Here is a 25,057-nt window from a genome sequence, read left to right as displayed (position 1 = left end):
CCCTAAGGTCTTCATTGACATTTTTTCTGGAATTTAGCTGTTAGAGACAATAGAGAAACTTTTTATTCCCCCAGCCACCCCTCAAAACTTTATTTTGAGGACATCCGGATTGAGTGGTCCAATTCAGACTTTCATCTACTGAATATATCTTATTTTAATTGCCTTCCAGTAGATATACTCATGACCTGAGATTACTGTGAATCTCTTAATCTGTCCTGGGCAAGGAATACAATAAATGAGGAAGGCATTTTTGATTGCATAGGGAGCATTGCTTCACTGCATTTGGTTTTGCTTCTGAAATGTAGAGCTTTAACTTCTTTGTGTGATGTGTACATCCCACCGAATATCTGATTTCTGATGTTTCCAGGGTCGCATCTTCCGAGACCTCTCCCTGCCTGAGGTGGGCCCAGCAGAGCGTTCTGCTTTGTATATTGCAATGATAGAAACTTTGGCCCACTTGCACTCCTTTGATTTACAGTCATTGGGTCTCCAAGGATATGGGAGAGGACCGGGATACTGTGGAAGACAGGTACAGCTCTTCAAAAAGTCTCGTTTTGTCAGGTCTTTGAAGATTTGTTTGATTTGCAAGCTAAATTGTTATTATTAATGGTTTGTAAAGTAACCATCATATTTTAGCTGTTAAATGCCTTCACTTAGTTCAATTATTCGTGCACAGTATAAAGTTACTATTACATTCAGATCAATTCTGCTATACTCAGGAAATTATATTTATTCACTTTCGGAATAATATTAGATTTGGGCTCTGTAAATAGGATTGAAATAGAAAACAGAGGTAACATGGTAATAGTCAAAGCCCAGAAGCGTGTGCTTCAGAATTCAGTGCTCATGAAAAACTTGTGTATCAGTTGAAGTGCTTGTATTTCTTTTAGGTATCAACTTGGAAAAGACAGTATGATGCAGCTGCTCATACAGATATCCCAGCCATGAACAAGCTGGCTGAGTGGTTAGCAAACAACTTGCCACCTGATGATAATGAAGAAAGCCTGATTCATGGGGACTTCAGAATAGATAACATCATCTTCCACCCAACAGAGGTATTTGAAATATGTCTGTACATGTTTAGTAGGTTTTTGTCCTCCACTTGTTTGTACTCCTACCATGTAATGGGACACTTACTTGGGTGTTTTAGTGCATGATACATCTTTGAAAGGAACAGTGGAGAACTTAATGCTTCTCCGTACTCTGTGTATGGTCTTAGCTACCTAGTACAGTCCTGGTTTTCACTGCAGGAGGTAGTTACTTGCTTTAGCTCTAGTCCCTACTTCAAAGTCCAGGAACAAAACATTTTATATGCAAAAATCCTATTGAATTCAATGCAACTTAAGGGCATACTGAAGGCTCACTTCATAAGCATCTGATAAAAAGCCCATTGAAATCAGTGGTATGGCTTCAATTAACAGCAGTGGCTTTTGGAACAAGATCTGAATGTATGATGCATGATGCTAGCGGAAGCAAAGAAAAATCTGCCAAAGCTGCTTAGTTATGGAGCATATGTAGATCACAGAGAGCCTGAAGTTCCTCATTCATCTTTAGAGGAAAGAGAAGAGATTTGTTTTCTAGTTTCTTGAAATAAATGTGTGTTACCTATGTATCAACACAATTGCATTTTCATTATCTTTTTTCCATGCTATTTGCTGTGTTCTGACCAGAATAAATGCTGGGGATTTGTGACCAAGACTTTACAATTCCTGTTTCACAACAAAGCAACAGATCCTACAGATTCCAATTGTTGATAGACAACATTAGATCAGTTGATAGACACTGTAGGCTTAAATGTGCTGACTGACTCCCTGAGCAGAGAGGCTCTGGCAGTCCCATGGACTCTGTGCTGTTCCTGATGTAGCTGAAAGAATCAATCAAAATTTGAATAGGTAATTTTAAATAATCTCTAGAAACTGTATATGCAGGAATGACCATGTAGAAAAGTCTTTTGCCCATAGTTTAGGTAGCCATGGATCATGAGGAGGCTGGAGGGGTCCTTCAGGATGCCGTAAGTATTACTCTATGCATAACATGATAAATGAGTGTTTTGTCCATGAGTATCTGTGCAACAGGACTGGAAACCAAAAAAAAAAACAAAACACCCTACCGTCACTACTACTGTTCTTTAGGATATTTTAATCCAATCATATTTTGACTAGAAGAGTTTAGAAGTTTCTGACAGGAAGAATACTACTCAAAAATGAAGAATTAAAACCAGAACTTCATTGGAAAAATGCCTTGGTTTGTGTTCCTATGTGAATATTAATTTTCTGCAGAGCCTTACCTAGTGCTAAAAGGAACTGTGTTTGCTGTAGACAGGCACAGTGTGTGTTTTTAAACACATAGTAACCGAGTAAAGCTGTTGGATCTTAAGTGTGTTGTACATTTGTGGATGGAGAGAATTTATCTTCTAACATTCACCTGAGGTTTTTATTTTCCTCTAAGGCTCGTGTTTTGGCAGTGCTGGACTGGGAACTTTCAACTGCTGGTCATCCTCTAGCAGATTTAGCATATGCCACTCTGTTCTACTTTTGGCCTACATCTGTGAAGGGCTTGGGTCAAGGAACTCTCTTGGGTTTCAAAGACACCATAGGTATGAAACTGTAATCTTTTTGTTGAAATGAATGCCAGGGTTGATTTCTATTTTGTTATTGTTAACTTTAGAATAATAATTTAAATGTTTAATTAATAGGCACATAATTTTGCACTTGCAAAGAACTTCTCCATCGTTTTCTTCATTGGAGGAAACATACTAATAGGGAGGTTTAAGGTCCTGTTTTAAGAACCTGTGGCTCAGCCACAGGATGCTACTTCTGTAAAAGTTTATTTTGAACCTTTCTTAGAGATAATAGAAGAAACCTGAATTGAAAATGTAAATTTATCATTTATTAGCACCACCACTCCCCCTGCCCCGTGGTGACATTGATTTCGTGATGGATTGGAAGCAAGGGGCAGTAGGAAGTGTTCTGCTTATCTGAAATTCTAACAACTCCTATGTCCTCTTAGCAATCTATAGCACACATCATGAGAAGTGATAAATCATGATGTTTACATCGTCAGTGGAATAAAGCTGAAAAGCTGTTCAAATATTTAAAGAATAAGGAGTGAAAATAATAGAAAATGTTGATTATTCTGAAATATTATGTTGTTTTTTTGTAGAAACCCCCTCATTTGAAGAACTGGTTTCCATTTACTGCCGCTGCCGGGGCATCAGCACTACTATAGCCAACTTTAACTTTTTTCTTGCTTTGTCATATTTTAAAATGGCAGCAATATCTCAGGTAATACACTCACATTTGCTGAAATGTCACATAGTTTTATTACGAGTATTTGTAGTTGGTAATACTTGTTCAAAATACAGGGAAAGGTAGTTATGGGCTCTGGGGCTTTCATTGATCCTCCAGGTCAAAGGGAAGGACCTTGAAAGGCCCAGGTGGATCTAGCAGGTTAGTAACTGGTTAGAAGGGTGGTGCCATAGTCACACTCAGGAGTGTTGCATCCTGACTAGAAGGAAGTGCAGCAGGATGGCCAGGAGACCTCCATGAATGGATAAGGAGCTGCTTATTCTGAGCACAGGAGACCAATCTTGAGATGTGATTAGAGGAGAAAATAAGGTTCCTTGGTTCATTGTTACAGAAGTAACAGTTTAATTAAATATTCAGCCATTGTAGGGCATAAGTATATTTTAATGATTTGAAGCACACCAAATGTGGGACAAGCTACCTGGTATTAATATGAAGTAAGAGTGTGTATGTGGGTATTTAATTTAATTGTGGATAATAAATATGTGTATGCTGTTGTCAGTTGGCACCAAGCATGTCCATTATATTGGAGATGGATCAAAACCACTATTACTCTGTCTGGGTGCTATTTTTTTTCATTTTCAGAGTATGTGCATTTAAGTGTTACTTTCATAATTGAGGAAATCACCAATCTATTAAAGAGACAATTTTAAGTGCCTAATTATACCATATATGCCTTTCTTTTGGTTTTAGGGCATATATGCTAGATATCTCATTGGAAATGCTGCTGCAGAGAACAGTCATGAATTTGCTAAGCTTGTGAAGCCTTTGGCAGAGAAAGGGTTAGAGCTCTCAGAAAGGTAAGAAAGAGTAGTCTAAACTACTGGTCAAAGGCAAGGCAAAGCTTTTACAACATCCTTACTTTTTAAATGCCTGTATAAGGCAGCTTATGTTATTATGAAGGAAAGTCTGGACTTACTTGTTAACTGCATTTCATGTTCTTATCTAGGTCATCTTTTAGTAGCACAGATCACAGCACCTCTGGAGAGCTGTTCCGTCAAAGCAGGAAAGGCCAAGAAATGTTGCTGAAGGTGAAGCAGTTCATGCAGCAGCACATATATCCAGCTGAGAAGGTAAAAGCTTCCAGTAAACCTATTTATAAATTAAAATGTTACCACTAGAGTTTATAAACATGTCAAACTGTGGAGAGAAGTCACATCCTCCCTATTTATTTGCTTTTCAAAACAGCCTTATCTTCATGCAGTGACATTTGTGACATTGCAAAATATTAGCAGAAATCTTTATAGTCTGCATTTCTTTTTCTCAGAATTAAAATGTTGTATGTGTTGTTAATAAAATTAAGAGTTACTTTTAAAACCTTTTAAAGTTTAAGAACTACTCTTTTTAAAGAGAGTTACTGTTTAAAGGTATTTGCCAGAATATTTTTAACCCAAAACCCTAGAACTCTTACATACTAAACAGAAAGATGCTTGAAAAATGGGAACTGCTGGTTTTAACCATACAAGGATGAATGTTTCTGTTCCTTGCCTTATTTTAAGGTGTGAATTCTATCCAAAAAATGGGATTCCACAATATATCGATTTAGCCTCATTCCTAAATATATCTAATACCAGTGAAGGTTTGAAATCGGATAATAACATATCCACAGAAGTCCCTAATCAGTGGAAGGGAAAATGAGATGAAGCATTTTAATTCTTAGCCTAGGGATATTAGAAATCTTCCACTTGGGAAGTCTGGCTCAACTTCCAGACTCATGGAAGCACAGATGGCTTTTGTTGCAGAATTAGGATTTTTGGGTGCAGAGAACGTTCTAAAGTTTTATGAATGCATCTGCCTGTCAGAAGGAGGGGTTGGGAGCAGAAACTCTTGATATGCAAAGTTTCCTAAAAGTCTGGTTTTAATTCGTTTTGGATTCTCCAAGGAAGCCTTGCTATAATTAAAGCACTTGCTTTAAAACCAAACCAACCACAAATAGTCATGCGAGTTTTGCAGATGAGTAGCATTGTGCTCCTCAGTTATTTCTGGTAACTTGTGAATCAGGACTTAGAAATTCTACTTGGGAACTTGTCTTGTGTGGTTTTCAGAAGAGGGCACTACTTGTTTTCACTCCAAAACTAGTTCTGGGCCAGCTTTTTGTGCCTCACTAAAACATACTTGTGAAAAGACTTGGATTACTGGATAGACAGTCTTACTTAGTTCAGAATGACTGCTTACATAACCTGTTAGGAATTATTTTGACAGGAAAAGAAAATGTATTCTTTGTGGGGTTTCTTGGTGTTTGTTTTTTTCTCAGTTAAAAAACATTAACTGGCTTATGCATATGAATGTTGTGATGGAAAACTTGTTATACTTTAGGGTTCATGCCTCTTGTGCATACTGTTGGTAACAGTTACTTGTATCACCAGAAAACACTGACCTCCTAGTGTCATTGTCACATGCTTTAAACTACCGCAAATCACTTCCCTGTATGAAGTAAGGAATGGATTGGGGTCGTCTCCATGATGCATTTAAAGTCTTAAAAAACGAATAGATTGCAATTTAATTTTCAATTCCTTCTTTAATTTTATATTGCAACCAACTGTATAATAAAAACCTGTTGAATATTTTTTACTGGTTTCTTGGGGTGTAGGTCTGGAAAAGACACCATGTTAATACTTGTGTATGTTACGTGTGTTCTTCGTTTAAACAACATCTTTTTAATTGTTTCTCTAAGGAAATAATAACATACTATGCTGGACATGGAAATACTGAGGATAAATGGAAGAAACCACCACTGCTTGAGAGACTGAAGGTATGGGACAATAAATATTCTTGAGAACTCTACCAGTAAAAGAAACAGGCACTGACATGGAGTGTAAGAATATTTGGCATATCCTGCTGGAGAAGTTACTCAGTGTGGAAAGAAACTGTGTGAGGAACAGTGAAAGAAGGGAGTGTGTGAAAGAAGGTGAGAGATATGAATGAGAGAGGTTAAAAAGCAAAAGTGGGTTCTGTGAGGAATAGGTCTGAAAGACTAGCTATTGAAAATCGCTATTGAAAAAGGCATCAGGTATTTTGGACAGTGTTAGGCAGGAAGGAACAAAATGGGCAGCAAGCCAGAATTTTTGATTGTTTTAAATTTATTGCTGAAGTTTTTCTCTGTTGACTTTTTCAACAGGAAATGGCCAAAGCAGAAGGTCTGTGGAACCTTTTTCTCCCAGATGTCAGTGGTCTCAGCCAGCTTGACTATGCGCTAATAGCTGAGGAGACTGGAAAATGCTTCTTTGCTTCTGAGGTTTTCAACTGTCATGCTCCAGGTCAGCAACAGTGCCCTGTAAAAAAACACTGAGAGCGTTAAAAGTTGGGCATCTTATGCCTTGTGAGTTGTGTGTCTCCAGAAGTAAATACGACTGCTGATTTCTTACAGACACTGGGAACATGGAGGTCCTGCACATGTATGGGACTGAAGAGCAAAAGAAAGAGTGGCTGGAGCCTCTCCTAGAAGGGAAGATTAGTTCTTGCTTCTGCATGACAGGTAAATTTTTCTTCAGAAGAAAGTTAAAGACAATGGGCAGACACTTCACATGGCATGTGCAAAAAGCACAAAACTACAAGTTGTCATGTGTTAACGAATTAATACAGAAATCTCCAGTGCATCTGTGAATGTGTTGGAATATAAAGCCATCTATGAGGCAGAGTGAAGCACCCTTGCTGCCCTTCCCCAATAGTTAGGGTTTTTCATGGTTACAATGATTAGTGTTTGCTTTACATATATTTCCAGTTTATCTTTAGTCTTAGAAAAATACTTTTTTTTTTTTTTTATACCAAACAGGTTTACAATAGAACTTCTCTCTCTCTCTTTTTTTTTTTTTTTTTTTTTTAATGTGCTTTGTGGTTCCCTAGAAACATACAATTAGGTACAAGTATGATTATTGTCACTAAATTTGTGTAGTTCTGCAGTATGTTATAGGTAGAAGTTTGAAAACATACATAAGCTGAAGGTAACTTGCAAACATATGATGCACTTACTTTGTCTTTCTCAGCATTAGTTTCAATTTTGAAAGCATTCAGCATCTCTGGAAGACCTGGCTCTTGATATAGGAAGGTGGCCTTTTAAGCACAGTGGAGTGAGGTGCTGAAAACAGCTTTTCTGCTGGGAGCAAACCAGTTTTACTGTCGACAGGGTATATCTAGAGCCCTATGTTAGTGGAGGTAGTACTACCTGTATGTTTAATCCAGTGCTTTGGTTTTGGTTTTTTCTTTAACACAGAACCTGATGTGGCTTCAAGTGATGCCACCAATATGCAGTGCAGCATTGAGCGAGATGGAAACACTTATGTGATAAATGGCAAGAAGTGGTGGAGCAGTGGTAAGTACAGAAACCCTAAATAAGAATGTCTAAGTCTAAAGTTCTTTCCAGGGACTCATAAACCAAAACTATTTATGCTTCATTCTGAGATGGAAGACTGTCTCTCCTTGAGTAAAGGCAATAGAATGTAAAACAACAGAAGGAGCAGAATCAAGCTTTTGTCCTACGAAGCAAAATCAAAGACTCAAATCCCATTTGGGGTTTTGGGGCTCTTTTTGGAACCTCTAAATTTTGTTCTCAGAATAAATGCTACTATTTTACTTCACGTTACCTCTTTCTATCAGGTAACTTAAATGTTTATGGCTGTAGCCTTTATAGTTTGTTTTTATGAAGCTGTCTCTGCAGCTTGTGTGTGTCTAGTTACAGTAAAATTTGGTTGCTTTTTAAAACTAGCCTGTTATGCTGTTGGACTGACTGTTGCAGGTGATTTTCTTATATTTCGTATGACCCAGAAAAACCAATGGAGAGTGGTAAATGTCCCTGATATTGTAGTACTGTTACTTTTTTACCACAACATATGTGACAGCAACTTGAAAATCATCATTCCCTGGGAGTTTGGAAGCCAACTAAATAAACCGAGATGTTAACTGGAGCGAAACTTTAATGTTTCTTTTATGTACCTTTGAGTGTGGCAGCTACCTACTGATACATGCTGGTGCAATACCTACACTCACCAGAAGGTAAGACTGTCTGTCTTTTCTAGCACTACGAAACTGGTGGTGAAGGAAGCGTGCTCTCTTCTGTCTTTCTGAGAGTATCACTTAACTAAATATATTAACTCTGGCTTAAATATATCAGACTCATTGCATATGTGTAGACCATCTGCCAAGTACTTCTTTCACAAAACACTGGGCAGAAATTCTGTTAGATTTTGTCATCCAGAGAGAAGAGTCTCGTGTCTTGTTTATGCTACTGTTATTTCTTCTCTGTCATTTCAGAGCTTTTTTCTTCCAGTCCCTAATTTTGTGACTAGGAACAGTATCTAAAAACAAGACATTCTTGTTGGTTTTCGTAATCCATAGCTCAGGAATGTTGTCAGAGCCCCCAGGATGTTTGAAGACAGGGACTGTATGCTGTAATACCACTCAGTATATTTAAAATGGTCCCAGAGACTCATGGAAAACTGCTGTTTTCCTGGAATCCAAGCCAGCACTGTGGCAAGGGACAGCTTTGGGAACTCTCCATGGAAAAACTAAATCCCACTAACCAGTGAGCTCCATATGGAGTCAGAACCTCTCATCCATCAAGCAAGGCCTTGAGCCTTTGCTGGTTGATAAATGACTATGATGAGAGATGTCAATGCCCACTAAACCAAAACAAACAGATATGAATAAATGAAAGGCAGTGCACTTTCTGGATTCTTTGATTTTATTGTCTCTCCATCTATTTTAGTAGATACAGTTATAGCAGTGTTTGATTCATTTTACAAAGTCTGACTAGAAATTCCAGGCCCTGTATCTGAAGATTATCTTAACTTTTTCTTACATTTGTGCTAATGTTTTGACTGCACTGCTTTGGCATTTTCAGAGATCTAGAATGTGCCTCCCATAGGGCACTGGCCTTGTGGAAGTTTAGGGTGACCAGGAAAAGGAACATGAAAGGTTAGTTTTGGTAGTTACTGGGTTTTGTGGAGGATGTTGTTGTGACTGTACATATGTAGTGACTGTACATAGAGAATGTCTCCCCTTCCCAATTCTCAGCCATGAACTTAGACCTCAATTCAAGCTGCAAGGCTATCTATGGAATGGGAACTGAGGAAAAAAATGGAGCTGATTTATTAGGCAAATGTTCCCTCTGTTTTACAAAACAGTTGGAGAAACACAAGATTATTAACTTTTGGTACAAATGTTCTTGTACTGCTGCTTTATTGCTGATGGTTTCTGGTTTAATTAGCTATTTAGACATGTGCAGGTTGTTCATTCTCTGGCTTATGTCTCCAGTTGTTTCTAGAAATTTCAGTATTTAGTTCTTGCCTGATGCTTCATTTTGATCAACATATTCTACTTGGAACTGCTCTGTAGTGTCTTGGCTAGTCTGCAGGTTCAGAAAGTCATCTGAAAGTTGACTTGCAGAGAAACAGCTGCTGAGAGAATACCCTTGTATAACAATACTAGTAATGAATATAATTAATATTAGTAAATAATTCCCTTGGTTACATAGGATGATGAAAGTAGTGGAGAATCTAGATAGTGAAACTAGTTGTTTCTTCAGTATGGTCTTCATAATTCATAGAAATCTCTTCAGGTCTTCCATTCTGTTGTTGTTTTCTCCAGTATCCATAATTTTTTGCAATTTTCATAACGTGCATTTTAAAAGAGGCTCCCAGAAAGACATAGAGAAGAGGATTCAGGCAGGTGTGGAACAAAGCTATGCTCTTGGTGACCTGGAGTGCAACATCTATGGTTTTACTTGTCTCACAGTCAGTGATCAACATGTAGATGATATCTATGGCTCGCCAGAACTTGACAATGTTGTAAGGTAGCTGGGTAATGATGAAAGCAGTCACTACGGCCAGCAGGACCATGAAAGGTCGAGACTTTTTAGCACTTGCAGATCTAAATATTGCTCGAGCAGTAGCTGAATAGCAGACCAGCATTACTAGGAAAGGAAGCAGAAATTCCAGGGTAATTTCCAGGATTTGAATGGTTGCTTTTAAGAGTGTTTCCATGTTCATTGGAAATACAGGAAAGCATTCATTCCTATCGTTGTGTTTCTTGACTTGATTAAATATCAGTTCAGGGATACTGAGGAAAATGGCAGTCAGCCAGACACAGATGCAGGTAACACTGCAGTGTTGACCAATTTTTCTGTGACCCTGGGATTCAGAAGTGGCCTTGTATCTATCCACACTGATACAGGCCAGGAACAGCATGCTAGAGCTGAAATTCATGGTGTACAGAGAAGATGCAAGCTTGCACATTGAGTTTCCAAGTTCCCATCCCTGCACTGCATTTGCAGCCCAGAAGGGGAGAGTAAAGAGCAAGAGCAGATCTGCAATGGCTAGATGCATGATGTACACATCTGTCTTAGTCTTCGGTTTCTTGCAATAGGCATAAACTGCAACCACTAATGAATTTCCAGCAACTCCAAGAGTGAAAGCCACTGCATAGAACACGGGGAGGAATACTTTACTGAAGTTTCTCACATCACTTTTTTCACAGAGGAACTCATACGTATTGTAATCTATAACTGAGTTGAGATCATCCTCCTCATCCTCCATCCAGTAATCAGTTGAGTTATTCAGATCCCAGCCCATGGCAAAGCTACAAGACACACACAAAAAAAAAAAGGAGGGGAAGGGAGGAGGAAGGGAACACCAAAGAAATAATACTGGGATTAAATTGTAAAATTTCTGTTGAAACCTAAACCCCTTACTAAGGATTTAAGGATAAGAAGTTAAAGAACCCCTGGTTCAAGTTTAAAGAAGTTGGATATTGAGAGTACTTTTGTGAATAATCAAAGTAGAGCTAAACCGTGATAGAGGCATGAAACAGGATAACTGTCTACATGCAGTCTTCCAGTGTCTGAAGGGAGCTATGGGAATGCTGGAGAGGGACTCTTCATCAGGGACTGTAGCAACAGGACAAGGGGTGATGGGTTCAAACTGAAACAGGGGAAGTTCAGGTTGGATCTAAGGCAGAAGTTCTTCCCTGTGAGGGTGCTGAGGCGCTGGCACAGGGTGCCCAGAGAAGCTGTGGCTGCCCCATCCCTGGCAGTGTTCAAGGCCAGGTTGGACACAGGTCCTTGGGTGACATGGTCTAGTGTGAGGTGTCCCTGCCCATGGCAGGAGGTTGGAATTGGATGATCTTAAGGTCCTTTCCAATCCAAACCAGTCTGTGAGTCTGTTTGTCTGTGCAATACAAAGTAAAATGGATTCTACTGAAATGCTTTCATTAAACTTAGGATTTGAAATTACAAGGTGCTTTGAGTGCACCTCACTGGTTTCCGCATTTCAGTTGAAGAGCCATCATTGCTTAAACTACACTGACTCAGCTGTGTTTGGCAATATTCCACTGCAAAATAAATCTGTTTGTACCTTTATAGGGTTGAAATTACACCTTCCTCTTTAGAGCCTCTGCAAAGCTGAGTACCAGTTGAAGGCTGCAAATGCTATTACAATAGAGTGGATAAGAAATACTAACAGATTAAAGCTGAGAGGAAAGCAGTAGGATTCTGTGCCTACTATCATAATTTTTGGCAAATTTGGGATATGAGTACAATATAGGGAGAGTGGGCATGTGTAAATATGTGTCTCAGGCATACATATGTATACATGTCCATTACATAAAGCACAGCAGTGGTGTTGGTTGCTAAAGAGCAGTGGAACAAGCTTAGTTTAGTCTCCATCCCACACAGAGTGAGACATGCCCACAAGGAATTCCTTCCAGAATCAAACTGCTGTGGGTATGCTGCATCTTCCAGCTGGAGACTTCTCAGGATGTTATGACAAGAAAGGAATCTTACCACATACAAAACTGCCCTTAAGTACCCAAACAGCTCAGAAGCTCTGCTGCTTTTCCAAGTGCTATCTCGTGACAGATTTACTCTGTAAACCCTAAGGCTGTATTCTCAGTGCCAGTTTAGAGTTGAAGTTTGAGTGTTTGTATGATTGTGTCTCAAGCAAGTCACGCCCTACAGTATTTTCTTCTTTTCCTATAATTGCATTCATTGACTAATTTGCTGAAATTCTTTCCATTGTAAACTACAGTTCTGCAGTGCCTTTTTTTCTTGGAATAAATGGGATTAAGATTTTGTAAAAGCAGTAGCAAAAAGGAGCCGAGAATGAAAAGCACATCTTCCCTTCTCATCCTCTGCAGTGCTTCAGAGTTTCAGGTCATTGCTACTGAAAGCTCTTAATTTGGCTTTTTCAAGCTTGAAAAATCTCCAAATACCATTTCTAGTTTTTAGACAAGTTTTAAATGAAGGGTTGGCAAACCTTTGGTATAAGCAGTATCTCTTCAAATTTTTTTTCATCTCTTCCGTCTACCAGGAAAAATAAGTTACTGACTGAGCTCATAGTCAGGGATACAGACCAATTAAATTGAGAGAAATGGATGATTTCTGGTTTTGCTTGATTTCCCTCTCCGCCCCCCACAGTGAAAATACTATCTAGTTGTTTCAAAGAGTCTGTTCAAAATTAACTACTTGGATTGGCTTCATCTTTAATGACTGTTGGATTATTTTAGCATTTCAAAACACTTCCTGAGATAAACTTTAAGCAGTGATTACTCCTATTTTAAGTCTTGTAATCTGTCATTTACTGTGGCCTAAACAAGGTGTGTGGAATGGAAAAACACAGTAATTCATGACTTTGGCAAGGGATGTCTAATCTATGCCTAACAAGCTGAATTTTTCAGCAGAGGTAATCTTTTGTAGGTTTATGGTATTTGGAGGGGAGATTCAGGCATCAGCAGTAAATGTATCAGATGAGAAACTGCTGCAGGGAGAGTTTAAGCCACTTAGCGAAGATTAAAGGTTTGGTTTTGGTCTAAAACACTTATTACAGAACCCAGCTGGGAAAGCTTAATCAAATTGGACCACTGGCAAATCGGCTTGAAAGCAAAACACTAAACATTTCAGTGCAAACTTCAAGACAGCTGCGTATCACAAAGCAGTTTGGCGGTGACAAGGAACGTGCTGCTGCCTGGCAGGCTTTTGTCTGACCTGAGATTTTGACAGAAACTAACTTATCTAAAATGCAACAGTTGATATTTTCCCCTTAAAAACATGTTTTGGCTAACATACCTATTCATATTTATCACTCCTGTTAACGTTGTTTCTCAGGCACGCTTATACATATATGCCTGTTACAGAAAGCAGAGCAGTCCCATGGGAATCAGGTGCTGAGCAGTGGTGGAATAAGCTTAGTTTAGTCTCCATCCCACAAAGCGAGCCACCTTATTCCCACGTGGAATTCCTTAAGAATCAAATTGCTGTGGGTACATTGCATTTTACAGCTGGAGACTTCTCAGGATGTTATGCACAGGAAAGAATCTTGTCACGTACAGAACCGCCCACAAGTACCCAAACAGCTCATAAGCTGTTGTTACCAAGTACTGTTATCTAGGAGGTACATTAATAGATATATTAACAGGCAGCTTTGCATGTTTTCTTGCAGAATTATTCCAGCCTTCCAGTTAGATAATAATTCATTGTTTCTGTGTGTTTAAACTTCACAGGGGATTATATGTCTACCCATTGAACTAAGTTAATATCCCCGGTTTAAACAGACAGCTTTTTTTTCCTTTTGTGAATTAAGCAGCATTCCAGTCTAACAATTCTAACTGTAAGACTGGAAATGAGCATGTGCCTTAGTGAAATGACATCTCTCTGTAAAGCCAACTTAACTAAGTAAATCCTAGCTCTTCTCTATATAAACAAGATAAGTATATCACATTTAATATACAGAGCAGTGAATAATAAAGCAAAACTAACCTTCTTTTGTCAGCAGACTAGTAGCAGGTACTGCGAGTGAGATGTGCGTCGGTGAAATGGTCTGAATTGCTCTGACATTGCATGTTGTGTTCCAGCACCACACCCTCAGCTGGAAGGCAGTTGCACTTTCATTTTGACTGCTTTCCTGGAAGCTCTTCTCATGGTGAACACTTGTATTTCCTACATTCCAACCAGAACGTGAGTGTTCTTTGGAAGGTCACGACTCTCTTACTATTTCACTGTGTTCACTGTGGTGGTGGTTGGTTTACTCCTGAAAATCCAAATGTTAGTCAGGTTGTTTTTATATCATCAAAAGGCTTTTATCAAGTCACACACTTAGCAGGAGAAAAGGAGAGAAACACGGAGAGGTCTGTCTGAGGTAGAGTTACCTGTAGGGAGTCACTATGTGCTTTCCTGCAGTTTTGATGACTGCCTATATAAGGCTTGAAGGGATCTTTATATTCCCCTTTTGAGTAACATCTTAGGGGATATGATAGAAAGATGAGTTTGCTTTTTGTGAGGTGGGGGAGGTTGCTCTTTCAGTATGTGATATTGAACAAAACCAGGCACGTGATAGGGAAAAGATGGGAAAGCAAGTAGTAACTTGTCAACCAGAGTATAAGCAGATATCCTGGACCCTGTGGGAGAGTTGTCAGGGACTTGGATGTTCCCAGTCAGACTCACAGTCAAGTTAGTGTTCGGCACTATGTCTATGGAAACTGTGAGCCAGGGAGATCCTGAAGAAGAAAACCAGAAAGATGTTATCCCGTCTATGAGGTTTCTCCCACTTGCAGTGGGCTGTCTGCATTACAGAGTCAAAACTTGGACAGGAAAGGGAAGATGGAGAAATTCTGCAGTTTACATGCAGGTATCAGCATTTCTGCACTGAGGGATGGACTTACCTGTGTTAAGAATTCAGAAAATGAATGGATCTTGCTTCGGTTTCCACAATCTCTACAGCTTCAAACTGGTCTCTCATGCAAGAATATGTTGTGCAGTGTCAGGAGCCTTCCACGATCTTCCGGAGCTTTTACTTTGCTGGAATCATCCTGTATCCTGTAGCAGTGTACTGAGTTCCAGTAAATGCAATATTGAAGCCAAATAACAGAGATTTTGAGGTGACCAGAGGTCAGGTTTTGCTTTTGGCACGCTAACTAAATTGACACACCTGCCACAGCTGGATTGGCCATCTGTCTGTGCTTCAGTATGTGAGAGGAAACCTCCTTCAAAATGGGCAGCTAAGAATGCAATGGGCAGATGTTTTCCACATACTTCTGGCTATATTTGCATTCACAACAAGAATTTAAAATGGGTTGAGAGAGGAATTGGAGTCTAGAGAAAGTGCTGCAATATTTGTGCATATTTCATCAAATCCCAGACAGGTTTGGGTTGGAAAGGACCTTAAGATCATCCAGTTCCAACCCCCTGCCATGGGCAGGGACTCAATGTTTTCATCTTGAGTTCTCTCAGTGCTTCACAAGTGTTCCTCAGGGTTGCAGATAAGACACTTGGGTTGCTTCCAACACGCCTGCTTCTCCCAAGTCGTGTTGGGTTTAGAGGCCTGAGCAGTATCTCTTTAATGTAACTGAATCTCTCAGTTCTGAATAGGCTTTGTCTCAGTATGGTCCCCAACAGGTCAAGTGAGAAATGTGAAAGCTCCCAAGGAAATATCTCTGTGTGTTGCCTACAGAAAAGAATGTTGTGTTACCAGTGCCTGAGGGGTCCTGTGGGCAGGCTGTAGGAAGGCAGTTCATGTAAATCCTGTGCTGTTTGTTACCATTACTTTTCAGTAATAGACCCAAAATAACAAAAGATATTTAGTAAGAGTGAATGCAAAACGACAGTGGATCTTGTTTAACTAAGAAGCACTTGTGACTGTGTAAAAGTGGGATGAAGGTGAGGAAAAAACCATTCCTAAACTCAACAGCTGCTCTCACTGGCACCCTGTGAGACTGTGAGCTCAAGCTGGGAACAACTAGCAGCCACGTTCAGTGATGGGACTCTGTAGCCCTTGCTGAATAGCACAACCCCAGCACTGTCACTGTCTGTACTGGTTGCAGCCATAGGTGAACCAGATGCCCAGCAGCCCAGCTTCTCCAGTTATCTGGAGAAGATGAGATTAAACTATGGAATACATAGTGCTAGTGAACAGAAATTACTGCCTGCTCTTGGGGGTCTCCTTTTCTCCACTGGAAGGTCTCCATATTGCACCAATCAATACCATGCTTCCATCCACCTTACTCTGGCCAATTTCTTCTTGTAGGAGAGTCCAGAACATATGGTTACCAGTTGCCTTCTTAGGAAGCTGACAAGTCTGTAATGTCACCACAGGCCTCTAATCTTTAGCAGAGAGAGGTAACCCACCAGGCTCACCGGTGCAGCAGCCAGCATGGCAAGAGTCATAGGTACTCAGGGCATTCAAATAGTAGATTAGATTATCTTGCCTAAGTCATCTTAGGCAGTAATTCAAAGACTGGACACTGAAAAATTGATAACTAGAATGCAAGAATTAAGTGCTATTGGCTTCTGAAACAGGGTTATAGGGCAGTTTCTTTAAGTAAAGGTTGTACTGTCCATGTCTGTGCCACATTTAGTACTCTCAACCAGAAAGAACCTGAATGAATTGACTGTGGGAAGGTCAGTAGTCCTAAGCATGTTATACCCCTCATAGCAAAGATTAGGCTTCTAACAGAATTGGGATCAACCCTCTAAGCACATTTTAAGATCTCATTGTCTTTGCCTGTGTGAGTGCCATGAAGAGTTAAATAACATATGCATTAGTTAATGATGTGTTCCAGTGTAGCAGCGTTGTGGTTTAAATGTTTTGGACAGCTTGTGCAGATGTGTATGTATGAAAAAGCTTATTTAAAAGCTTATCAATATGGAAATAGGCTTCAAACTGACCTTCTAAAACCTCTACTGGTTTTATTTGTTCAGTTGTGAGTTTCTTGCAAAACTGCTTCTAACTCCTGCGAAAATGACAGGCTTCTCTGACTCTTCCCCCAACCTCCAGCAGCTGCTTTGAATTCTGTAAGTAATGTAAAAATGCCATTTACAAATGAGAGGTTTATTCCATCCAGGCACTCTGCATTTCTTCCAAAGCACTGGAGTCTTTCAGTTAGAGTGATGGAGCAGAACTTCCTTCTGGCACTTCTGGGTCAAGGTTGCATAAAATTTGTTTTAGGTTTTCAGGGCTTCAGACTCTAAGGAGTGGAAAGGCCAGGAATCTGCCTACCTGACTGTGTTCAGATGGCAAAAAGCACATAAGAAACAGAGGTATTCATTTGCCCTCCAGAAACTTGTACTAATGATTTAGAGCATCTAACTAGATGTCTGGCTCTCAGTGAACTCATCATCAAGTTCAACATGAGAGCTGCATCTGATTTTGTTCATACACTCTGGTAAAATTTGCCTTTTTTTGAAGCAGGATGTGACTTGAGGGTTATTTACAAAACAGTTCTTGAAGAGACTCCAAAAAGTCAAAATATCCTTTGTGGTAAAACTCTTTTCAAGATAAATGTGCTTTAGGAAACACCGCTTGGGCAATTCTTTATCTTCTGTGCAGAAGGAGAAGAGTCAAATACCCCTTAAGAGTGTAGCATTTCTCTTTGCAGGGCACTGCATTGCAAAGCATATCTTGTGTTCTTTTGGGGTTGGTCACCTGCTTTTTGCAGTGACCCATATGAGCCAACTGGTTTAGATCTACCATATTTGAACCAAGCTGGTTTATTTCTCTCCTCCCCAGCTTTTCTCTCAGCTGTTTTAGCATTCTTGCATTGTACAGCTCATGGGCCACAAATACAGCCCCACTTTAGAAACAATGGCTGAACTGCAGAAGAGGAAAGTAAATAGCCAGCAACCTGGCTCTCAGAACAGGCAGTGCTTATCAGAATGAAATAAATCTCTCTCTTATTTTCTGGCCATCACAGTGGCTGTTCTGAGGAGGAAGTAGCTCAGTAGCCAGGTGGGTTTATTGTCTAGACCAGAGGCACCCAAACACAGCTGCCAGGGAAGCTAAAAGTCTTTGTTTCCTACCTCAAAACAAACTGAGCTGGTGCAGATTGAATCTTGAATTAAATCTGTGCAAAGCTTGTCATCTGTATTGAGATAGCAATAAAACATTCACTGGTTGTTACACACATCAGGTATAACCGAGCCCCCTTTTCCCTACTTTATTGTCTGTGTGAGACTTTGAAAGGAATGAGAGAATGCTTTGGTACTAAGAAACCTTTCAAGGAATACAGTGAGGATTAAGGCTGTTAGAAATAAGATGCCATTTTAATTAATGATAGAATCTTCAGGATGTGTACATTAAAATGCTAGCTTTATGCTACGAAGACATTCAAATAATGTTTTTAATGGCTTGAAATGCTAAGAGATTATGTTCAGGTAATGATTTCCACTCAGATCTTTCTTTGAAGTGCAAACTAAAATCATCATAAAGGGGGGAAAAAACCTTCATGCCAGAGAAGTTATGCTGAAGTAGTAGCCAAGTCCTCATGGCAACCCTTTGATAGCCTTATTTACGTGATCTGGTTATAACGTGGTAGGCATTTTATTCACACACAAATCCTCCAGTCTTTAGAGCTTTAAGAAGTTTTACTTTTGAAATGGCTGCATCTCACCTTGAGGTCTGCTTTTGTATCACGCTTACTTGCCTAGCTGTAATAGAGACAGAAGTAATTAATCTTCATTTCAAGTACATTCTTGTTCTTTTTTCATAGGAAAAGATGATGGAGCTGGATCCTGGAGGGTTTAGATGTTTGGCTTTTCATTGTTCCCTTTCCAAGTCAACTCCCTTTTAATGGGTTAAGCAATAAGATACATTTTGTTTCAGTCTGATTACTCGGGAGTATAAACACCAAAGTACATTGCATGCTTTTACTCCTGTATCACGAAAGGAAGGGAGTCAGATGTATTTGTGTGAAAGTTCACTTGAGTCTACATTGGGATTTTTATATTGAAAACTGGTTTTGTGTTTGTGACTTTTCTTAAGGTGCTGGAAACCCAAACTGCAAAGTGGCAATTGTAATGGGCAAAACCAGAAACTCCTCAGCATCCAGGTAAGGATTCCAAGAACACTCAAAGAGTTACCCAAACCTTGTTTCCTGGAGGAGTCACTACTTGTCAAAACTTCAAGTGAAATACCATTCATTGCCTCCATCAGCTGGAGGTGCTCATGAATTACAGGAGGGTTTTAAACCTGTGCACGTGCCTGTTGTGCCCAAGCTCCTGTTTTGCTGTCAGCTGCTGCTGACCAAAGCCTTTCACTGTTCCCTGCCTGCGGTGGGTGATTTGCACTAGCTCTGCTGTTTGTGCAGCTAACACAAACTGCACTGATGAATTTGGGAGGGTTCACTACCTTCAGCTGAGTCGCGTTAGTTTTAGTCTGCCTCAGTTGTTCAACCAACAGCTATCTCTGGCTTACAATTTATTTCATATAAAACAATCACCAAGAGGAAGAACTGCTTGCTTAAATGATAACAAACTCCACGCTTTTCAGAGCTTCCCTGAGCAGGGAAGCCACAAGCAGCACATCAGAGACCCGCAGTTATCTACTAAGTTTTTCCACAAAGTTGTCTTTAGGTACAGAAAATTACATTTGAAACATGGGATGTTTGTTAAGTGAAGTCGTGTCAGCAGAGAGCATTGCCCATCATTAGTCAGACCTCTCATTCCATTCCTATATGTGTAAATATAATACATCCCTCTTCTTTAAAATAAGTGTGGTGTTCAATTCCTTTTACAAAAACCTACACACGTGATGAATAAAATGCTTCGTGACTGGTTCCATTAAAATCGCACAGCTTGTAATGCAAGGAATTTGGAACGTTTGTATCTCAAAGTTTGATTAGCCCAAATCCAACTGGTTATCTTGAGATCTGGCCAGGTTCCACTGAGCAGTAACTTACAGCATGTACAGGATGGTTTTTCTGGCGGCTGTACAGACAGTGGCATCCCCTGAGCTCCTGAAAACAAGTTCGTGGAGGGGATTATGTGGTACTGTGCTTGCTAGAGCTGTATACTGAATTCAGGGACCTGGGATGTCACCTCCAGTTCCATGTGACTGATAACTGACCTTAAATATTCTGAAGGAATTTAAACATGGGGAATTTTTCCCTAAACTATGGGCAAGCCAAGATGCTGCTGCTGACAAACATGTTTTGAGAACAGAAAAGAAGGGCGGTGGTGGTGGGGGGGGAAATTGGGTGATTCAGAAGTACTTGCATGTGACACAAGTGGTATTTTTTGCACAAGTGGTTGTGGTGCGCTCCAGTGCCAGGAGTATGTTTTTACTTGTTGACTGTGGATTCAAAGAGTGCTGAAGCATGCGTGCCATGCTGCATGCAGACGGGATCGCTGTGATAACCATGTAAATCTCAACATCAGCTTTATGGGACTAGCCTAAATTTAGGATAGAAAATAAAAGAAGTGGAGGGAGGGGACAGCAGGAGGCTCAAAGCTGATCCTAACTTGTGCATTTGGTCTTGGTCAGGTACGAGCAGCACAGTATGATTATTGTTCCCATGGACACTCCAGGGCTGAAGCTGATAAGACCTCTCTCAGTGTTTGGCTACCTGGGTAGGTGACAATATTCATCAGCAATATGAATTTGTCAGCAGTCTCAGAAGCTGCAGTAATACTAATAAATATTGTATATGAAATAAATCAGTAAAGTGTATCTGTAGAAAAAGGGTTAGGAATTGAAGGCCTGTATTTTTACTCTGCTTTGTTTTACCCTGTGGTTGTGTTTGTGCCTGCAGATGAGATCCATGGAGGACATTTTGAGATCCACTTTAATGATGTGCGAGTCCCTATCTCCAATATAATACTGGGTGAGCTTCAGTGTTAATTCCTTTTTAATTCATGCAGCAATGAGCCAAATCATATTTTCGGAATCACTGTAAGTTACCGTGTTAGCTGTGGTCACTTGAGCCAGGGCCTCAAACACACACAAGAGGGAGCTCACTCTTCCTTTAGCAGGCTACCTGCTGCTTGAGCGTAAATGTGCACAGCAGGAAGGTGATTGAAGGAAGCTGCAGCTGTCCTGTGAAAACCACTGCCCTGAAGTAGAGCAAAGCAGAAACTGTCAGTGTTTTCCCCAAAGCCAGTTCTTGTAGACTGTACAAGGCTTTGAAAAGAGCATTCTGCTGTAGTCCGTGGCCATCCATGCCCGGTGTCTGCCGCCAACTCAGCAGAACAGAAAACAGTAATGAAAGAAGAGGCAGGCCACCTCTGTGCCCTCCTGCAGGAAGAACTTAACTTTGCTTCTCCCACTAACTACAAATCCTGATTTCTTCTATTACCTCCGTGCTATTTTTATTTCACTGAAAGAGCTGTCTGTCTTGAGCAGCCCTGGAACCTGGAAACCTCAAAATCTTCCCCCAGATTCTCATATGAATCTCATAGATGTATTTTTCAATGTATTGATTTAAATCAAGTAAATCAAACCCTCTCAGAAACCATCTTGGGGTGTGCTGTGGGCTGGAAGTGTTATTAACAGTGTGTCAACATAGATCTAGTTGGCATAAACAAGCAAGATTTCTGCAAAATAAACTTCTAAAGCAGCTTGCTTCTAGCTCTGGGGTTGAGAGGCCACTTCCACTCGGAGCCATGGATCACCCCAAAGAATCAAGGAATCTGCATGTGCCTGTTCTTCTTTCCATCAGGGGAGGGCAGGGGGTTCGAGATCGCCCAGGGTCGGCTGGGGCCCGGCCGAATTCACCACTGCATGAGGTCTCTCGGCACGGCAGAAACCGCTCTGCAGCTCATGTGCCAGCGCGCAGCGCAGAGGGAGACCTTTGGGAGGAAACTCTATCACCATGTAAGCACCTTCCCTCTATGTCCCCATTCCTGTGCTCCAGACACCCCCCTTTGTTTTGCCCCCACAGAACCTTGTGACTCTAATACGGACACTGCAACAGACATGCCCTAACCTCGATCTTTTGTTCATAGTCCCTCAGGTGGCAAAGGAAAATCCCCACTGCCCGGTTCCCAGTTTTCACTATAAACTAACTAACTATGGGATTTGAGTGAAATCTGGCATCCTCCCAAGTATCACAGGTTAGGTCACTCTTCCTGCAACAAAACCATCTGCTACAAAAGAATTTCCTAACTGAGGAACCCTGTGTGCTTTAAAGTCATTATGCATTTCTATCTCAAAGACTAACCTAAAACCTGCCCATGGCAGGGGGCTGGAACTAGATTATCTTAAGATCCTTTCCAACCCAAACCATTCCATGACTCTATTTCCCCTTGCAATGACTTGGGTATCCTTTGCTGGATCTGGACACAGGTTTTGGCACCATGGTTTCTATCTTTCTGCTTCCACTGATCAGTTTGGAAAGGTGTTTTTTTCAGCCATACACCTCATGGTTCTGTAGTTGCAATCCAAATTCACCATTTTGTGTGAATCTGTCACCCAGCCATCTCTATTCATGGTGACCAGAGACACTCAAGGGTCTATATATGACTAGAAAAGTTACTTCTCTGCTCAATTATCTGTACTTACTTGTGAAAGTACAAACCAAACCAAGGCCCTGTTGGGATTTTTGGTCTTATCTTGCTCTAGAATTGAAATACTATTTTGTGAGAGAGAGTACTGTAAAAAGCTGACATTATTTTTTATAGGAACCATCAGCATTTAGTAGTTGCTTATCACATTTCAAGTGTTCCTGTCTATTTCAATAGCTAGGATGACTATTGGAAAAAAACAAGCAAGGGCAATGGAAAGAGGAAACTGAATTAGTGTCTGGCACAGGTTAAAGAAAATTGTTTGTACAGATCCAGAGGGAATCATCTTACCCACATTTTCAGTTGTGTCAGTGCCAAATTTCCATTCACAACCATAACCCAGAGTTCATGTGTTGGATGAGGTGCACTGTATGTCTGAGCAGCTCAGTGAAGTAAAACCGATGTTGATGAAGCAGCAGGCAAGTCCTAAAGCAGTAGCAGAGCTGGGAGGAACCTGTGCTAAAGGGCTGCCTTGGGTAACAGAGGCTGTCACCACCCTTCTGTGGGCAGTGGAGTGTAGCTGAACCCCTCCACCTGGGGTCAGCCCACCATTGCTGGCACAAGGCTGCACACTGACATGAGTGCTGCACGTTTGCTCCTGCCTTCACAGCTACAACATCCCCGCTGCCGGCAAGAGCGTGTGGCCAAGGCTCCAGGCAGCTTTTGCACTGACAAACATCCCAGGAGCGGGGTTTGTTCTTGCTGTGGTATGTTGGCTGCAGAGGGGAAGGAGTGGAGAGGAGCAGGGAAGGATTGCCAAGGCCGTAATTTTGTTTGGATCAAGGGAGCTACTGATTTATCATCATCAGTGTGAACAGAAAGTTGTGACAGTTATCAGCCCCGCTGCAGCTGTGCGCCTGGCTGCATGACAAACCACCACCAGTACCTGAAGCAAAACAGAACCGATTCCTCTCCCTTTTCACCTCCCACTGTCTGTATACTGAGGCATATTACACAGGGAGAGGGTTGTGAGTCCTAGCGGGTAAAGCAAAGCTCTAAAAAGCAGGCAAAGGCGAGCAGGGAAAAGGGCGAGCAGGCAGTGATCTGGTTTCTTTCTTTTTACCTCATACATGCATCAAACTAGCTTTAATTTGCACACAAGTGCCTCCAAGTGACTGACCAGGGGATGCTGAAGGAGAGGGTGTCTTCCTTGGGGCAGGCAGAGCATTGATGGACTGCTGCTGGCTTTGCTTTCTGCAGGAGGTTGTTGCCCACTGGATTGCTGAATCTCGCCTCAGCATAGAACAGGCTCGGCTGCTCACGCTGAGAACAGCCAGCAAGATTGACGCACTGGGCAACAGAAAAGCAAGGAAAGAGGTAAAACTTCTTCAGGCAGCCTCAGGCTCTTGTCCCTGGCTGAAACACAAGCTAAAGCACAAGTGCTAAGCATAGTGTAACTGTGTTGAAAACAGATGGTCTTGAGCAGTGCTTTAGCTTGGCATGAGATTGGAAAATAGTTAAAAACTTTGGGATCCATCTGATGAAGCTCTTAGAAGTTAAAGAAGCTGAAGTGTTTCTTACCTGTCTCGACACAACGAGAAGTTTGGGTGACTGGAAGCAGTTGTACCTCACCCAGGGAGCGACAGAGCCCTCATCCAAGCCCAAGGGGGAGGAACGGGCTGCAAGCTGCCAGCCTCAGTAGTAGAGTTAGGTAAACATTTTCATGTCATTATGAACCTGTTACTGATCATGTGGGTTCTTTTCTAACTCCAGGTAGCCATGACCAAAGTGGTTGTCCCTCGAGCCGTGCTTAAAGTGATTGACTGTGCAATCCAAGTGTTTGGGGGAGCGGGAGTTTCCCAGGATTTTCCTTTGGCTTTTATGTGAGTAAAGGGAGCCTCAGCTGTAGATTCTAAGCATTCCTTTTAAAATCATTTTATAACCCCTGTTTCATCTTGGGTAGCCTGAAATAATGGTCTTATACCATTAAGCTACAAAAAGCTCAAACCATTTTGTTTTACAGTTAGATTCCAGTGCAGTTGCATTGCTTTACCCTTCCAAAAGGACAAAAACCTGGCACTGGACCTGAAGTAGTTCGTGTCAGCATAGAGAGCCTGTTTCTAAAGCTCAGCTTTACCCTAACAGCCTTGAGGAGAAGCAAACCATCCCTTTCCAGCCCACACATCTCAGGCCTGCCAGGAAGACTTTGCCACAGTGTGTGATCACCTTTCCAAAGAAGTTACTGTCACAGGGCTGGCTGGAGCAAACAGTGCTGAGTGCTCCTGCTCCCCCTAACCCAGCTCTCCCCACAGGTATGCCTACATCCGGACCTTGCGCCTGGCAGACGGGCCCGACGAGGTTCATCTCTCGACCATCGCAAGGTGGGAACTGCTTGAGCAGTCCAAGAAGCTAACTGCAAAAATCTAAGGGCTCAGGAAAGATTTTGTTCAGTGCAATAGTGTGGTGTAAGGTAAAGTTGAATACAAAACCTCGGTTCTACCTTATAGAATCATAGCATGGTTTGGGTTGGAAAGGACCTTAAGATCATCCAATT

The 25,057-nt window shown here is 41.1% G+C and overlaps 2 protein-coding genes across 2 annotated transcripts; one reads left to right on the top strand and one right to left on the bottom strand.

Annotated features, from left to right (window-relative positions):
- Positions 1 to 367: 367 nt before the first annotated feature.
- On the top strand, positions 368 to 24,930 carry ACAD11 (acyl-CoA dehydrogenase family, member 11; the record flags this gene model as incomplete). Its single annotated transcript, XM_010016819.1, has 17 exons — positions 368 to 529; positions 891 to 1,055; positions 2,449 to 2,596; positions 3,163 to 3,284; positions 3,999 to 4,105; positions 4,255 to 4,378; positions 5,980 to 6,057; positions 6,424 to 6,562; positions 6,673 to 6,780; positions 7,516 to 7,614; positions 19,046 to 19,112; positions 20,546 to 20,631; positions 20,814 to 20,885; positions 21,720 to 21,874; positions 23,764 to 23,880; positions 24,277 to 24,386; positions 24,816 to 24,930. Coding segments are annotated over 17 exons (1,974 nt in total), but the record flags the coding sequence as incomplete, so codon positions are not given.
- ACKR4 (atypical chemokine receptor 4) lies at positions 9,797 to 10,873 on the bottom strand. Its single transcript, XM_010016818.1, has one exon. The coding sequence runs from the start codon at positions 10,868 to 10,870 to the stop codon at positions 9,797 to 9,799; it is 1,074 nt and encodes a 357-aa protein (XP_010015120.1). The 5' UTR covers positions 10,871 to 10,873.
- Positions 24,931 to 25,057: the final 127 nt, after the last annotated feature.

Source organism: Nestor notabilis, unplaced genomic scaffold, assembly GCF_000696875.1.
Source record: "Nestor notabilis isolate BGI_N333 unplaced genomic scaffold, ASM69687v1 scaffold10516, whole genome shotgun sequence".
Taxonomy (NCBI): Eukaryota; Metazoa; Chordata; class Aves; order Psittaciformes; family Psittacidae; genus Nestor; species Nestor notabilis.
This window is presented reverse-complemented; position numbering and strand designations above follow the sequence as displayed.